The sequence below is a fragment of the Phaenicophaeus curvirostris genome, chromosome 16, assembly GCF_032191515.1.
Source record: "Phaenicophaeus curvirostris isolate KB17595 chromosome 16, BPBGC_Pcur_1.0, whole genome shotgun sequence".
Lineage (NCBI taxonomy): Eukaryota > Metazoa > Chordata > Aves > Cuculiformes > Cuculidae > Phaenicophaeus > Phaenicophaeus curvirostris.
The window spans coordinates 5,267,695-5,285,966 of NC_091407.1; the positions used below are offsets into that span (position 1 = coordinate 5,267,695).

Here is an 18,272-nt window from a genome sequence, read left to right on the forward strand (position 1 = left end):
TGTAGCTTGTGAGGAAAGAGGACATAGCCCAGATAAAGACGTGCCTTGGTCAAAAATATTCACTAGCAAAGAGGTCCCAAGAGAGGAAAGATCGATGCTTAAGGACAAGACTTACACAATAATATCAACAAGGCATTTCAGCCACTTTGTTGGAGCTAGGAGCATTTTAAAGATGCTAAAAAAAACTGAAACAGTTTAATGTTAATACATCTTTTTTCTCCCCACCCCATCTTGATGTTGCTACGCTAGCTACTCAATTAAGTACAACTGAAAATTAGACCTTTTGGGGCTGATCCAGTACAGAACTCCACACCGCACTGATGACAAACCTAAGACATGATTAAAGTAGCACCTTCCTAGGTACCACCAGAAGCACGAATTCCTGCTCTAGGCATCGATGAGGTTAAGCACTAACCAGGAGTGAGTCATTTTCAAAACGCCATCAAGATAACCTGCACCAAATAGACTCAGGAAAGCTTCTCAAAAAGATACAAATCGTATTTTGGTCTTATCTACACTGGCAGATAAACTCTTCTTAATAGTTCGGTGCATTTTTCAGCCAACTGCTTATTTCTCAACACGAGCAAAGGTCAGCTGTTCTCATCCTCAGGTCCCTGTCCACAGTTGTTGTTCTGTGTGGGCAGAAAGATTGACACGGTCTACTTTTATTCACTAAACTCTCCCACTCTCCCAATTTCAGTTCTCAGAACAATTAAACAACGCCTACAATTCCAAACTAAAAAAATACCGCTCCACCCTTCCTATTCCCGAGTCCATTCCCTTGCCTACAGACTGGTACGTATACATTCACACAAAAGTGGGACTGACAAGGACTTTCCAATTTAGGTCCTGTCTAGTCCCTTGCTGTTACAAACTCAAGTAATCTCTTCCATAAACTTGTGGAGCTTCAACTTATAAGCAGTAATTTGCATACTCTTGGCTCAACTGGAAACTGCATTCAGAACTTATCTTTCTAAAAGCTAGAACCTCCTTCTAGCTCCATTCATGGCAGGGTTACAGTGATTTAATTAGCAATGGCAGCCTTTAGTCGGTTCTTTTTATCACTGGTGCTGGTCCCCCTTCCTTTTTCTTTCCTCTATCCATGCATTTCTTGGCAGCAAGTGCATCTCCTGCCAGCCTTCGCTAGGGGAGGCCAGTCCTTCTGTTCACCACTGGTTCAGGGAGCCCTCAGGCTCCACCAGAAACCCTTTCCCGCATTTATTTCCCACTATTTTCCTCTACAGTAGGTGACCAGAACTCAGAGAAGTGTCTCCTAGGCCGTCTACAGCAGTACTTGAACACTAGCTAGAGATCACAGTGGGTATCGGGTTTGTGGAAACGACCACAAGAGGCTGAGAAAGAATCTAGCAGGAGCATTTGAGCTCTCTGCCAGTGGCAAACCATCCCCTTGCTGATTAGCCTCTGCTATTTAAATGATAATTTCACTTTCAGGTAAACAGAACAGCTTAATGTAAGGGAAGTGGCTCTTCATAAAAGTGTCTGTATTTTTGAAAGCTTCTCCTTCACGGCAGAGTGAGCACCTAAGTTCAAGCCATTTACACATAACATGGGTCACTACATGCTGGAGGAAAGCAAGCTACTTTTACCAAACGTTTTTTCAAGAGCATCTCAAACACTGCTTGCAAGAAATATGGCAGCAATGCAAAATGAAGAAAATGCCAGCACACATTTCTAAAACCACTCCTGTTCCTAGCAGAAAGAGAGCCGTAAGTTTACTGGTTTGGGAAACGCACCCAATGTTCAAGCTGGGACAATGCTCTATATTCTGATAAAAAGAGGCAAGGGAATATGAAGTGATATTTTCCGGTAAGATGACGGTCCACTGGTATCTCTGCTTCCAAAATAAAGTTTTTATGCCCCCAATAAGAATCGTCCATCTTTTCTTTGATGCCATTATTCTCCTGTAGGTGAACTACTGAAGTTCCTCAAATTATTCTTCAACAAAGATGATGGATAGGGTGCTAAGCTACTGTTCAATTGTTTTCTCCATCTCCAGAACTCCACATCTGTGATCCTGGAAAGGCAGTTTCTTTAACTGTTCCCAGAGCTTTGAAATGCAAAGCAAGGACAGACATACTTTTGATGTACACTTGCTTACTTCTTACCCTGGTTCTCTGATCATACATTACAGCCTCAGTCTGCCTGGATGTCAGGTGCTCATCCATTATGTTTTACACTCTTCCTAGCTTTCCTTTAGCCTCAAAACTTATTACTCTGATATATTCAAATGGAAATAAAAGCATTAATAGCAAAGGAGAAAGAACACTAATATTTTTGAACATCAGAGATAAGCGCAGTATTTTGGGAGGGAAATTAATATCTGATAGGAAAATATCTGCCTTGCCCAGCATTGCAGCAAAGCACTGGCAGGAACAGATCTACAGTATTTTAAGAGACCTATGAAAAGAGGCACAGATGGTTGCCATATTAAAATTAAGCAGATCAACACCATGAGAATGGGAGGAGACTGAATTCTGGCTAAAGCACAGATTTGACATTAGGCTTCCAAACATCACATTTAAATACATCACTCTTTTCCAACACCCAAACATGGCCTGAAGTCTCCCCAAACCGCATTCTGGCTACTCTGAAAAATGAGGCTTCAGATTCTGAGATGAAAAAGGAACATTTTCTCCTCACCACGCATGAAAAGCATTCTGTCAAGGAAAGCTAAAACATAAGGCACTGCAGAGAGTGAAGAATAACATACATTTTAATATAAGATAAGAGGATAACAAAGAACAGAAGAGCTTAGAGCAATACTCCAGCATATGCTGCATGTCACATTCGATAGGTGACAGCTTCCTCCAATACTTCTTCACTGGTGGCTTCAGTACATATACAATTATTGTATGACAACCACAATTATTCTTCTCTTGAAACTCCTACCTCTAAAAACAGTTCCCTTTGGAATTGTTCAGGCACTTCTCCCTCAAGTGCCCAAGTCCCTGAACCAGCACCTTGAGTTCCACTTGAGCTAGAAGCCCCACATGACAGGAATAGTGGAACCGCTCGGAAAAGGAGACTAACTGGCAGGACTATGACAGAGAAATTCACACATTAATCCCTGTGCAGAAGCCAACAGAGAGCCCTATTGTGAGTGATTCTGAGGAATATTAGTGACCTGCATACATTCGCCGTTTTCACAGAGTGAGTTCGGTAGCCTTTATCAAACCTTCAGCTTCAATGGAAGGCAAATTTTTTTAATGACAAAATTAAGCTCTTAGAAGTAACTGTACTGTTAATGTGGTACTGTGTCCGTACAGGGCAACAGCAAATAATCTTTCCATGAGGTAAGCTGAGACCTCATAACTGTAAAAGCTGCTCTAATGTGCATAGCTTCTTTTTTTGGTTTTTTTTTTGTTGTTGTTCATTTGCAGGGTTTTTTTAACTAGTATTTTCCCCTACATAGTGTTTATCTCTCTTTTTGGGGCCCTGGGAATTCCCACTGCAGCGAGACAGCTTGTTTTACACTGGGAATCTCATGAACAGCAGTCATGCAATTTTCAGTATGTTCACAGATCATAAATTACAATTATTTACATAAAACTTAGATGCAAAAAAGAACACAAAAAACCAAAGTTTCAATATCCTCATACTTTGCTAATTCTAATTTTCTTCTCCAACTGGGGACTTAGCTCTAAAGTATAGGGCTACCGTTAGCCAGTCTAGGCAAACCAGCCCTTTCCCCTCACCAAACACAGAAATAAACACTTCAGTTCAGGTCAGTGGTACAGCTACAGGCAGCAGGCAGCATCAAACACTTCTAATTAGATCAATTTCTTGCTTGGTGACAAAAGACCAGAGGGCTACAACAGGCTACGCCAATAAAAACATTTGCTCAACTATGGAGCCATCATGCCAGAACTGCAGCACTACTGGAACCAGCAACAGCAACCCCCAGTCTTGTCTTGATTGGTTGCAGTTAATTAAGTATCCAGAAACGCATATGAGCAATTCAAATTATTTCAGCACATGCTGCTTCGTATATCTGTCAAGAGATTATTTTTTTTTTTTAAACCAGTAACCACTTATTCATAATGGACATTCAGAGAAAGGTAAATTACTACCTTGTGAGAAAGGCGATTATGAGCTTCATTCACTACTGCAAAGATATTCAATGCCTTGGATGGAAGAAAGTGCAGAGTAGCTAAGCGTAGTTAATCAAGATTCAAAAAGGAAAGGAGAGAACTCCAATATTCTCCCTTCTCTTCTATTCACTGATGAAAAAAAAGAGCACTAATCCACCACTAAATGCAGAATCAAGAAATCTGATTCCCTTTTCCCTCCCTCTATCCTCCCTTCCCCCCAACTCCAAAAGCAGAATCTGCATAGGACTTCCCGTACCAAGCGTAGCACCTGTGTAATTACAAATTACAACTGTGCTAACCACAGTACTAAATAGAGATGCTTGCCACTTAATTAAACCCTTTCTTAGAGAGGAAATGCACACACATTCACACCATCTCCTCCTCTTCATTGGACTCAGACACTGCAGGAAGCTAGTCCCCAAGATTTGTCAGCCAGCCAGCTCACAGATGTTTCCAAAAGAAAACCAGGTCAGCATTAACAGGTTCACTTCTTTAGCTCTAGGCGACAGGTCAGCAGATCGGTGTCTGCTGTCTGCAGCTGGCAGGCTCCACCGAGTGAAAACAGTCCTCAAGCATTGGCCTGAATTCCTGTCAGATCCACACTTCTCTTTACAGGCCCGGACAGCAAGCGTGCAAATCAGCTACACCAGCTTAATGTGATATCATCACAGAAGCCAGCTAAAGCTACCCTTGCAAACTGAAGGACAACTATAGGTACTCCTCAAATCCATGTTTCATTACATCAAAGAGTCCCTCCAGCTTAGTCTGACAGCGTAGGCATCAGGGAGCACAGACCTGCCTCCCAGTATAATCACAACCACGTGAAACCCAAAGTTGATTCAAGACCATCCCTGGAGCCTCTGAGCAACAAAGAGGAGTCAACAAACACCACTTTTCTTTCTGGTACATAGGCCTAAACTTCAATTTCCATACTGTATTCCATGGCCCTTCAGAAAAGGACAGCTGATCTGTCCATCACTTCACTAGGAAATAAGAAAATTATTTTGAAAAGTAATATGAACAAGCTCCTTTATTATATCTTCCACACACAAACACCAAGCCTGAGCTGACAGTACTATCTGCAAAAGAAAATAGTCTCAAAAAAAGGAAAGACCTACTCAAATAGGTCATTCTCAACATATTTGATCACTTTCCAGTCCTTGATTACTATAACATCAAAAATCTATCACTAATATAAAATAATTCTGCTGTGTATACAAAGATCATTGAGCCTAGCAGGTGAAAAATGTAAAAGCATAATACAGTCAGTGCTTCCAATTAAAAACTCAAAATCAAAACCGCAAACACAAACAAACAAAACCTACACATTACTATTTATTCTCTCAATAAAATATGCTGGGACTAACACTCCTCTGAAGCCACTGCTTGTGGCCCACCTGTCAACCTTCACCAATTTCCAGAAGTTTTCAGCAAAACTTGAACCTTTCAAAACTTGCAGTCCTACAATCTTCTGCCACTTATGAAGAAAAGAAAAATTCTGTATTAACCCTCGTCAGCTGCTATCAATGACGATGAGTATTTTCAGTCTCTGACTTACTAACTGCCTCAATCTTTAAAACATACCCTATGAACAATATTTTGTGTCATCCAGTACTCCAAGGTGTGTCTTTATACGGATAGTAACATCACCTGGCTAATTCATTAAAGGACAAAACAATATCAACCAAACAGAGACAAGCAGCAGCAAAAAAAGGTTATTTAGAGTAAAAGTTAACTGAACAAGAACCCTAATTTTGTATTTGTGTATCTTCTGCACGCTGAAGGGAAAGTCAGAACAGTAACACTGCTGCTGTTAAGGATGCAATTCTATGGTTCAGGCTGGGGAGAAAACAAATCAACTTTGAACAACTCCTGTTAAACAAGACAAAATGAAGAACGTGTGGTCTGAGGTTTACAGAGTTGGTTGGAAAAGACTCTGCATTGTGTGTCATTACAGAAATATGTACAAGTCTTTTTCAGGCAAAGTTACTTTCCCAAGTACTGGACAAGGAGACAGCAATTGCATGTACATAGCATTAAACACTAACTGACCCTTCTGAAGGTGCCCAGCTGATGGTTTTCAATTCAGACCGAGACTGCAGGCTGGAGCAGAAGGCCGGTTTTCCCAGCAGCAGGAGAAAGGATGCCATCTCCTGGATGGTTTTGCATACTGTCACCCAAATAAAGCACTCGCCTTTTCTCACATACAACCTTCCAGAAAGATTCTGCTGTTAAATACATGTTGTTTAATGACAATCAAGAAAATCTCTAAGATAACAGTGAAACTCTGACGAAACAACCAGTTCTGTCATGGTTAACGTGGTTGTTCAGTGAAGACTGTCAACAATTCAATCACACAAATACTGGATTTTGAAGAAAAACGAACTACATTAGCACATCCTGTAGAGACAAAGTGCAAGAAGTTTGTTTTCTCAACACAACTCTTTCCTAACAACAGAGCCCTACAATATCCATACATTAATATCCTTCTCAAAGTCACTAAACTCCAAAATAAATAACTTCCTCCTCACAAAGCAAGAATTTCAAAATCTAGTGGTTTTTACAATTGAAACCAAATCCAGCAGCAGGAATATCAAGTCAGAGACACACATGATAAACATATGAAAATTCCTGGTGGCATAACGCTAACATACAAAAAATACCTACAAGACAAAATTGCATCCAAGATAAATGACAGAGCCAACTATACCAGAAAGTAAGCAGTAAAAAGCTCAAGGCATCAAAAGGACATGTAACTGAACACAGAAAACATTATATAGATTCATAATGTGTATACATGAACAATACCTAACTATGGTGTGTGTTATTTTATTATCAGGGTATGGAGCAGCTTACAAGTATATCATATAACATTTGTACCAGACAAGCACAATTCCAAGGGCGAATTCTGGAAAGAACACTGCACAACAGCAATGCAGACACCAACATACTCTAAAGGTAAAGCTGCCGTTGTTTCCATAGTTTATAAGAGCAAGAGGAAAATCCAGGAGCTTACAAGTAGAATCCAGAATTAGCAAACATCAGATTAGCCTTTGAGTAAACCATTAATGAACTTGTTTTCCACAAAAAAGGTGAAGCATTATAAACACTTGGCACTTTGACTGTTACCAAAAAGAGACCAGCACTAAAACAGCAGGATTACCACTAGTCTCCTAAAAGCTGCACCTCCTTTCCAAGTATGATCACATAAAATTATACTCAAAATTATGCTCACAGGTCTGGTCATAAGCCAATCTGACAAAGAGCCTGCTGGGACCAGGCAATCAGTGAACAGAAACCACTGAGAGCAGACACAGAACAATCCCTGTGGAAGCACGAGAGGAAACAAAAAAACCATCCTCTCCTAAACCACCCCACCCTGTGTGCACTTCCCTTACAATCTCTGTACCAATTAAGTATGCAATAAGAAAAGATGTGAAATCCTAATGCATTCACTTTTTCCTTGCTTATTTAGTTACTAGCAAACAGCAGCACATTGCTCTGGCTCTTTGGGACAACCATCCAACTTGTTCCTATTCTACTGTGAGATGAGCAATTAACTCCTCTCAAACTCTAACCAACAGCATACTCCAAGAACCTGACTAGGACAATGATCTCTAATGATCCTCACATTCCTGACCAAAAATGAACAGAATTCATGCTGCCTGAGCAACAAAACAAAAAAGGAGGGAGGAATCATCCAGCTCCACTTCCTACAATTGCATGCTAAAGATGATTTGTCTCAAGAGCAATTCCCTTTCTGTATGCGAAGGCACCATTAATCGCACTAAGCAATATGGCCCAATCAAAAACCTAACACTTTACAGCGAATATTCTGATTTTAAATGAAGGAGTTATTAGACTTCAACAGGCAGAATCACTTGGTTCCGTTTCTCTCCCACTGTGAAACCACCTCATTAAATCTTTAGCAGCTGGAGGTAAGTAAAAAGTTTTTGTCTACTATCTGATAGACCAGGCTTTGTGAAAAGGATTCATTCTATTTCTGTCCATCCCTTCATAGGAGATTATGCACAATTCTAACTTTATCCAAATCCTCAGCAGACACAGGAAAGAATCTCAAGCATGCTATCTATTAGCATGCCTCTAGAAAATGTTCATTAAGCTCATTAAACAGAAAACATTCAGAAAATCAAGGGGGCTTTCCCAGGTTGAACACAAGTATCTTCTACATGCAGTAAATACGTGCATATCTGAAGACTTCCAAACAATCCCAGCAACGTGCAGGCACAGCTCTGTTGCTGGGCACATATAATGAATGGACTAAAGAAACAACTGGTAAAATCAGGCTCTGCAGTTCACGTTGCAGCTCAGCCTTGATCCAGTATGAAAGGTAACCTGTACTATAATGCTCATATCAAGACAGTTGTTTACAAAGAAACACCATTCCTTCTAGAGTGACAACACTGCAAATATTTACAGAAAATAAAGCAGCACTGAACCATATGACACAAGCATGGTAGCTACATGGAAAACCTTTTGCAGTGGAAGAAAATGATCAGCAGATGCACCATTTCCAGCCCTCCTTTATACCACATACACAACAGAGGCCTTAAAAAAACCTCAAAAACTAGTTCAATGCTCCAAATGTCAGAACAATTAATTAACTAACAGTACACAGAGACTCACTGGTGTTACAAAACACCATTGGAGGGGTGGGGTTCCCCTCCCTTTTATAAGTAACTGAGTTTATTCCATTTCTCCTCAGACAAAATAACTAAATTAACTGTCTTCAGCTGCTTTAGGGAAAAGAAGTTGCAACAACATGATCTGGCAGTTTATCTTAGTATCCTCATTTCAAAGAAATCACATTTACAACCGTTTGTCACAAGTAACATGCATTCTCTTCACTGGATCTTTGAACTTCAGCACTACTGGTCAAGCAGACTCAGTGAAAAACATTCATAAGGTATCCTTAGGAACTAACAATAGTTTGTATATCTTACGGTTCTTCTATACAACAAAAAGTAGTGGAAGAGCTTCCACATGAAGGAGGGATATCAAGCAAGCATGACAAACATTTCAGAGATCAGATGATTAAGCAGGAAAGAAAAGTGGTTTAAAAGCTTTAAGTCCCTCCAGAGTCGTGAGCACATACCTGATATTCAAGCCAGTGCTCTGTTCCAGTTTCTCCCAGTGTTTTAACTTTCCCAGAAGTTTCTGAAGTAGAGACCAAAAGAAGAGTTATAGACACAGACAAGAGCTTATTTTCCACATAGATGTTTTTTGGGGTGGTTTTTTTTGGTTTTTTCAAAAATCTCCATTCAAACTCAGTGTCTCCTTTTCCTCCTCGGGATTTCATTATCTTCTCCACTAACCCTTTTGGGCTGTCATTCTCCAGTCCTCAAAAACATTTTCCCTGCCACCACAGCTCTGCGACACATGACACCCATGTTACACTTCAGCACTACCTGTGAGCTACCATCACTTTACTTGTCCTTGGTAGACCAGACTCCGGGCAGCAGAGAAGAAAGAGATATATCTTCGACACCAGTTCTGTAGCAGCGGAAACGCACATTTCTTTTCTTCCAGTTCCTCCCTGTAGCTTTTAATTTTCAGTCAATACCAGGTAATGTTATCTAAACCCGACCAGACTCTGGTATGCTTCTGCAGACCAACAAGTTTAGAAGTTTAGGTTCACCTCTGAACAGCTCACTGCATGCTTGATACAGGGCAGGATGGAAGCACAACAATTTCATCTGAGACTGCGCTCCAGCCCTGCTAGCACAGACAGTAATCCAAGTGTGCAGCAAGGTTTTTAACACATGACTGTTTGGCAACACCTTGTCTAGGCAGAGCTTAACTCCAAAAAAAGTATTTCCAACAGAAGAAAAGGAAAAGATAAACAGCAAGGCCAAAAGACACTATGATGAGAAAGTCCTTTATAGAAAATATCCAGCTAAACATTACATATCCTTTTGCCTTTTTCTCTTTCATTGCCACAGCTCCTCTCACACTGCCATTTAAGTTTGGGAAAGTCTGGTTCAAACACATTAAGTAAAACAGGTGTTGTATCTCAACTAACACAGTACACGAAGAGCCTAAGACAGGACAGACAACAAAGAAAACTCTGATTCTGTTCATCCACCAAATATTTCTAGCTTCCCACCTCATTTTCCAATTCAACAGTCACTAGTTGTGCTTGGACTTTCTCATAGCGTTCCAGTTTTCTTTGGAGACCTTCTACCTCCTCTTTAAGCAATCCGTTGTTTTCTTTCATTTCCCTTTGATGAAATGAGAAACAATGATTAAACAGTCATGCAACTCAATTCACATTCTCAGAAACTTCTGATAAATATGGAGTTACAGGGGAATCAAATGACATTCAACTGATTCAGTTCTCCAACCTTCACTGCAGAGCCACTGTGAAGTGGTAACAATAACTAAGCAAATAGTGGTAACAATAACTAAACAAAACCAGTTATTACAGAACTGTTCAGCTGTCTGTTCTCCCTACAGAGGTTTCTTCTCCAAATCTATATAAAGTTCATCGCTACCTTTAAACACTGAATTTTGTTCTAACAGGGAGGTATTGCCCTCCAGAACAATCAATATGCTCTCACTGTGTTCAGGAAGATTACCCCCATCTTGTCAAATCCTCTCCTCTAGTAAACATCACAACGCTGCTCAGTTCATGTGCAGTACTTACATGAAATATTTAAACTTCCTTCTAAGATTTCCCACATGGAAGCCCAACAGAGGGATTTCAAAGTGCGTATTATGAAATTGTAGCAGTACAGAATAAGAGAGAACCCTCTCAAGAACTGAACCCTTCTTTCACCTGAAGTAGGCATTTTCCTCCCTGAGTTGGCGCAATTCCCGTTCCATTTTTGGGAAACGGGCCAGTTCTGCTTTCATGTTCTTGACAATTAGAGCATCATGTTCCTGCTGGGAGAACTTCTGTTCCAGGTCCTGGAAAACATGGGATGACAAGAGGACAGCAATGATTAACTTGGACCTCCTAAGAGCTACTTCTCTACTGTACTTTTTAAACTCAAATCAATGACTCAATTTGAGTTGGAAGGGAACTCAGGAGGTCATCTGGTCAATCAATTACTCCAAGTAGGAACGACTCCTGCTCCACTGGTAACACCTGGGCTGGCCTCTTCCCTACACCTGTTCACCCTAAGTTTGTAATCACAAAAGATCTCTGCTAATTCTTAAAAGGACTTTCTTCTGTTGACTAAATCAAATCAAATCAAACAGAGCATTCATCTAGGGCACTGCATAAGGACATAAATCACCTATCTACATAGAAAGCACCGGTGGACTTTTTTTCCAATCAATTGATACAACAAAAGTGAAATGTCATGTTAAGATTAATTGTAGATAACCTGGTCCATTCCATTGAATTTAGGCAAGTTCAACTCTGCTGGCCACCTCTTATATGACAAACTAACCTTTTATTTCTGCAATAGTCATTTAATTAAAAACACCACCACTGTATTGTTCTTCCACGGAAGAAATTAAAAACTAAAGCTTTATATAGGCCACAGAGTTTCTTACCTTAATCTTCTGTTCATATTCTGCCAGTAGAGATTGGCTTGCTTGCAACGTCTGGATTTGCTGACTAGCCTCTTGCCATTTTCTGTTCAATGCAGACAACAAGAGGCATTTAGCACTCATGAATCACATAACCAGAAACAACCTACATGTAGAACACCTCTGACAAACATTTTCAAACAGCACTAACAAGGCATATAGCACCATTATAAAAGATTCTCTCTCAGTTTCACACTCACACTGTATCCCTCCAATTCAGAGACAAAAATAGCCATTTCTACTAACAAGACACATCTTGAGAAATACTGCAAAATTAAGCCACTTTCACTATGAAACCAAGAAATATACTCTCACAGTAGATAAACAGCACCTTTGAAACTGAAGAGCTGAAGTCAGTAAGCAAGAGAAAAAAAACCAAACCACTGTATCTTTCAACTATCCCTCAACGATGATATATGGCTTGATATTTTTGTTCTGTTCTCTGTCTATGAAGCTCACATCAGCCTTTCCCACCCACATGCCTACTGTTAACTCTCCACCATGAACATGAGACATCACTGAGATTAAGATCAAGTAAGTTTTTTTTTCTCAAGGTAGAATTAAATTGCACCTCAGAGCTAGTTTCAAACAACGGTTATAACCTGCACATCCAGATCAAAGAACCCCTTTGAAGAGCAGAAATCAAACGCTGTTGAAAGTTTTCTGAGGGATGACAGCTGCAGAAGACTGAAGTTTTGTTTGCCTTTTTCTCCCTACAGTCATTCATCCCCTGCTTACTTCTGTTGAACATCCAGCTGTTCCATCAGCTCCTGCTTCTGAGAGTCTTGGCTTGTCATCTGCATCTCTTGATTCATTATATTCCATTGCAGCTCTGATATTTTCCCTTTTAATACAGTGATTGTCTGAATTAATGGCAAAAAAGAATAAACACACAAGGCTGTGAGTCTCCAAGCTGGACATTATGGATGGTGATAGACACAAAACATATCCAACTAGAAAGTACAAGCACCGAATCTAGAAACAATCCCACACTCTTGCAAACCTTTCGACCTGCAAACTCCCCTCAAAAACAAAAGCAAGAGAAAAATCACCTACTCACTTTAATCTGTCACCCAAATTGTCTTTTCCATTACTGATTAAGTGGGTGACCTCAAACTGGCATGAAAAATATCAAGCTTCAAAGCTAGATGATGATAAAACACAAGTATACGTATTAAAGTAAAAAAATTATCTCACAACCATTCAAAAGATATTTTGTCTGTGTTTCAAAGTTGAAAATGTCTGGATTTAACTCAATCAAATACCAGAAGTATTTAGCTTTCTTTAAAAGTAGGGGCCAGTAGTTATTAAAATTTTATTCTAAGTATCTCAATTCTAAAGAAAAACTCACAGGTTTTTCAAATAAGCACAACTCAGCTCCCTTTAACAGAGAAAACAGAAAAATCTCAAGACATTACATATGTAGGGTGCTTCACTTTTTTAATCCTTCTCCATATCAACCTAAAACTCTTCTCATTGTTAATTAACACAGCAACATCTTCTGACCTGCTCATTTGTCTGGACTTGATTAGGTCCTAAATTTTGACAGCAAAGACACGCACCACTGGGGTTTATTCATTTCCAGATGATGTACACAATGGTTCCAATGGTTTTGTTTGGTGGGTTTTTTAAATCAAAAAGGGCATTTTCAATTCACAACAATTGCAAAGTCACCGGAATGCATTAAAAAATTACTCTGTTCTTACTTCATTAGCTTCAGCTAATTTGCTCTCCTTCTCTTGCAGCTTCTTACTGATTGTCTCCATACTCTTCTTGTAGGATTTGTTCATTTCCATTTGTTCTTTCAGTTTATTTTCAGCTTCTGTTTCTCTCTCCTGATATTGCTTTATGCGTGTGAGCAGCTCCTGGTTACGGTCAGCCTCTCGCTTGCAAAGAAAACAAAACCATGAAGAGACTTGAGAAGAAAGTTGTACAAAGATGAAGCCATTTTCACCTCTCCTGTCTCTATTCCTCCTGACTGCAGTGACCAAGGTATCACCATGAAGCATTGTTACTCAGACCACAGCCTTAACCTGTAACTCAGAGCTCAATAGCTGAGTTAAGGAGACAAACTTCCTTCTGCAACTTCTGGAAACTGTATGAGGCAGTTTAATGGAAAAGAAGCCAGGTTTACATACACAGTATTATCAATGAATACAATAAGTATTTTTGCACTCTGACAACCTTTCATACACCATTTCAGTTTATTCCTACCAGAAATTGATTAACACTTACTGAAAAAAACCCTGCAGTAAATTGCTTTGCTAATCAAAGAAAATCGAGACACGGATTTACATAGAAAGCAAGGATTATGCAAAGAAAAGTTGAGCTTCCCAAAACTTTTATCCACATGCCTCAAAAAACACAGAATCTGAGCTGGGTAATTACCACAGTGCTGGATTAGCGCTACTCCCTTTATATGTACAAGTATTTTAATGGTTTCTGTGACTGACTCAGCTGCATTCCAGCTCGAACTCTTCCTGGCTTAATCCTACATCACCTGACTTCAGATGAACAAGAGATTTAGTCACTGACTCGCTATTTCACAGCCAAGCACTAAATCTGTCACCCAGCACCCCTGTAAAATACAACAAAATGTGCTTATTATTTTTCAAATACTTACATTTAAAGAAAAAAAAAGGCCACATACACATCCTTTATTATCCTACAGACCCCACAGATGTACTACTTACAGTAACACAGTTAGTCAAACACATACAGGGATAAAATAAGAAACCAATAAAAGCTATTAGTCCCCAAGTGAGGCTCACTGTCTTATCAGTGCAAGGCCCTCTTGTGTGACAGAGCACAGTTGGCACTGCTGCCATTCCAATTAATTAGTCACACAGACCAAATGCTTTCAATTCTGCCAGCAGAAGTTTGAATTCATCTGGGAGAAACAAATAACAAATCCTTTTGTTATGGCTATTCCTGACAACATCGGTGCTAAACTAACAGAGTCCAGTGATAAGATCATCAGTTTGTCAACTACGCAAGGCTGTGACGCTCACACCCGTGTCTACATTAGCAAGCTAGTGCAGTGCACAGCAAGGGGATCTGTACAGCAAGACAGTTGCAGCTGGGAACTTGACACCCACCCCACCACCGCATTTGCAGTAAATACATTCCAGGAGCATTTACTACAGATTCGGTGAAGGCTTGCTCTGAAAACAGTGTCCATTAGCAGTTGGAGAACACTAGGATGGCTCCTGGACCGCATCTTTCAGTTAAGTTTCATCCAAAACAAGCTGACTATATACATGCTGATACAAAGCACTGCAAACTAGAAGTCAAGAGCACAACCCCGATGCAAAATAAAACACCAAGGCAGACACACTGTATATGTTTTGACTTAGAACTACGACATCACACTCACCTCATAGTTTCTGGCGTTGGTATTAGCTGCCTTCTCTAGCTCAATGCGAGCTCGTTTGTGGCTAAGCTCCATCTGCATCTTCTCTCGTTCCACCTGCAGGAGCTGGGACTTGGAGCGGATCTGCCCGGCTTGTTCTTCCAACTGGCCAGTCCATATGAGAAAAGGGACATTGCACACCATTAACTGCACTGCAATAACATCATTATCTTCCACCCTGCTCTATTCAGCTGGTGCATTTTACAAATTACAAGGAAACTACCACCATATTTGTTGTACTTTTCTTCTCACAGCAGCTGCAGACGGGGAAACCAAGAGTTCAACACCACATTCAGAAACCCACCACAAATGAACATCACTTGTGAATAAGTTAATTTCAAGTTCTTCATTCAGAATGTCTCACTTAGTTTCTAGAGGTATTCTGTCAAAATATACTTCTCTCTCTAAAAAAAACTTAACTACAAACTCCCCAAGTCTCATAAAAGTAACAGCAGCCTACCAAGTAGCAGAGATTGTTCTCCCCAAGAAATCTGACTGCTGAGCAAAACACTGTTTTTCCACTACCTGCTACGACATTATGCATCCTTTTTTCATCGAAATTACTTCACAGCACAGACAATATTAACAGAATACCTCAAATAAACAAAGTACTTTAAACACAACTATTGAAGACTGGTTAGAGAGAGCCTCCTCTAACCATCTCTGTAACACAAATGCAGCACAGACAGAAAAAACATACCTTTTTGTCAACATTCCAAATGCAAAGCTTATTTTACACTTAGAGAAACAGAAGTTGTATCAAAATACAGAAATTTTATTACAGCTTAATAAACAAGTCCTTCTCACCCAAGACATCAACTTACTCCATGCATTATGAGCCAGCTCACAGGAAAAAGTCAAAACACCCCAGATACTATCAGACAAGAAAGCAGAACTGGTTACACATCAAAGTTACAGCACCATATGAGTCTCCTGTATGTGCCCAGGCAAATAAACTTCAGGGAAGATTGTGACTTAATAGAAAAATATCAACACATAGAAAGCTCCTTTGTTCAGCAATATGAAAACAACTTACAATTTAATTTCCTGAGCTGGTATACAGATAGAACAAGCAGGGAAGAAATGCAAAGAACCTTTCCGAAATGTTTAAAGAACAGAAATAAATATGTCTGACACTTTGTAAAAAAAAAAATAAAGATTCTAGAATGCTGATGAGAAGCAAGCTTCCATTATTGAGCTTGCATGAATATCAGTTTTAGGGAGAGTGGTCAGATCTTAATGAAATCCATCCCAATTCCTGAAATCAAAAGCAGTCTGCAACTACACAGAAGTAACGCTGCAGGCACCAGCGAGCTGAGGACACCTCACCTGCATCCTCTGCTGGTACTGGATCTGTAAGCCACTTTGAGCTGATCCTGGTGTAGCAAGCCCAGACATCCCCTCCATACGCTGTGAAATAAAGTTGTTGAGGGATCTCAGAGTGGAGAAGACAGTGGTATTTTCTTCCAAGTCCTCCATGGTTCTGGAAATATACACAAAATAATCAGGAAGGCATTCAGAGCAACCTATGGTATACTGGCTGCTTTGGTAAAAACAAATACACTGCTGCTCTGAGGAAACACTAAATGCAAGGTGTTCCAGTTTGCGGGGTACAAAACCCACTGTGCTAGTCTTGCCTAGGATCCATAGATAACTGCTGGGCCAGAAAACACTAACCAAACAAGGCTGAAGGTGTGGGTCTCTGAAATGTGCAAGTGACACAAGAGAGCTTGCTCTTCCCTGAGCTTTATACCTGAAATGCTCTTGGTTTATTTAAATATATTCTCCCCTGAATCTCAGCCTGTAAGTGTACAAATAAGAGCTGTCATAAGTTATACAAAACTGAATTATCCCTTCCTATATAATTAAGATAAATGCTGGGATACAAGTTAACATGGTAGGACACGAAAATTTACAGCACGTAAACAGAACTCCTTACACTTCCTCTGAACATTTTGGAGGGGGGGGGGGGTGGTGCAGAGCTAATTCCAGACCAGCAGCAAACCCTTCCTTCAACACAACTCAGTTCTGGATACCAGAAAGCACTTTGGAAGTTAACTTCCAGCAACAAGTCTTGTCAAGCTCACAGATCACTTACATAAGTAAAACTGTGTCTCCTCGTACACACAAAAAGTTTTCGCAGTTCTTGCTACAAATTTGGAAGGGTACCGAGTAAAAGACCAAAGGCAAGCAAGCCTGGAGCTCAGAAACCGTGCAGGGCTTCCCAGGAGACCTCAAGCGAGTCCCTCCAGTGCCTGCCCGCCCCGCACCGCCCCCGAAGCACAAAGGAGGCTCAGGGCTAGGAGACCAACCCACAACATCCCCCCGGGCTCGTACCCGAGGCGCGGATTTGAGGCGACCTTTCGGGGCCGTGCACTCTCCTCGCAACGCAGACTTATTCTTTGAAACACAGAACCGCTCGGTTGGAAAGACCCTTGGAGAGGAGTCCGAGCACACCTGCCCACTCCTAAACCACCCCTGAGCACCTCATCTGCCCGGCTTTTAAGCAGCTCCAGGGATGGGGGCTCCACCACCTCCCCGGGCAGCTCCAGCGCCTCAGAGCCCTTTTAGTGAAGAAATGTTCCCTGACGCTCAGCCTAAGCCTCCCCTGTGCACCCCGAGGCCGTTTCCCCTCGCCCCATCGCTTGCTCCTCGGGAGGGGAGAGCAGCGAGGCCAGAAACACACGGTGAGCCGAGCAGCCGAGGCCCAGCTGAAGGCGTTTATCCCGAGCCCCGAGCAGCGCCGCCCGCGCTCCTCACCCGCCCCGCTTGGATCTCCCTCCTCGCCGCGGACGCCGAGATATCGCGAGAACTCGCGCCCAGCTCTCGCGAGAGCGGCCGCCCGCGCCGCCGTAAAGACACGAGTAGGCGCGCAGCCGCCGCGCCGCCGCGCGTACCGTAACGCCCCAACGCGCCGCCGAAGCGCTTCCAGCTCGGCCGCCCCTTCGCATCCCACCCCCCGGCCCCAGAGGGAAGGAAGGGGCTCAGATTGCAGCCTGACACCGTTTTCTTCCCTTCCGCTGCCCAGGTCAGGCTGCGAGGATAACGCTTTCACACGCATCTCACTCGGGAATGAGATCCAGATCGAGATGTTTCAAGCTAATTAAAATTTGATGCATCTGTGAGCCATCCCAAATGAGAGGTTTATAATAAGAAGGAGCTGGAAGCCTTAAAACCCAACAGCGCTA

General features: G+C 41.3%; 1 protein-coding gene across 1 annotated transcript in view; it reads right to left on the minus strand.

Moving 5' to 3' along the window:
• The window catches only part of MAD1L1 (mitotic arrest deficient 1 like 1), a 354,589-nt gene extending 336,701 nt beyond the window's left edge, over nucleotides 1-17,888 (minus strand). The window contains exons 1-9 of the mRNA XM_069870454.1: nucleotides 17,845-17,888; nucleotides 16,414-16,567; nucleotides 15,049-15,189; nucleotides 13,379-13,558; nucleotides 12,411-12,535; nucleotides 11,637-11,718; nucleotides 10,912-11,042; nucleotides 10,240-10,354; nucleotides 9,229-9,290 (exon numbers count right to left, since the gene is read on the minus strand). Coding sequence (XP_069726555.1) covers nucleotides 9,229-9,290; nucleotides 10,240-10,354; nucleotides 10,912-11,042; nucleotides 11,637-11,718; nucleotides 12,411-12,535; nucleotides 13,379-13,558; nucleotides 15,049-15,189; nucleotides 16,414-16,563 — 986 coding nt within the window. The 5' untranslated portion in view covers nucleotides 16,564-16,567; nucleotides 17,845-17,888. The remainder of the gene's footprint in view (nucleotides 1-9,228; nucleotides 9,291-10,239; nucleotides 10,355-10,911; nucleotides 11,043-11,636; nucleotides 11,719-12,410; nucleotides 12,536-13,378; nucleotides 13,559-15,048; nucleotides 15,190-16,413; nucleotides 16,568-17,844) is intronic.
• Between the last annotated feature and the right edge of the window lie 384 nt (nucleotides 17,889-18,272).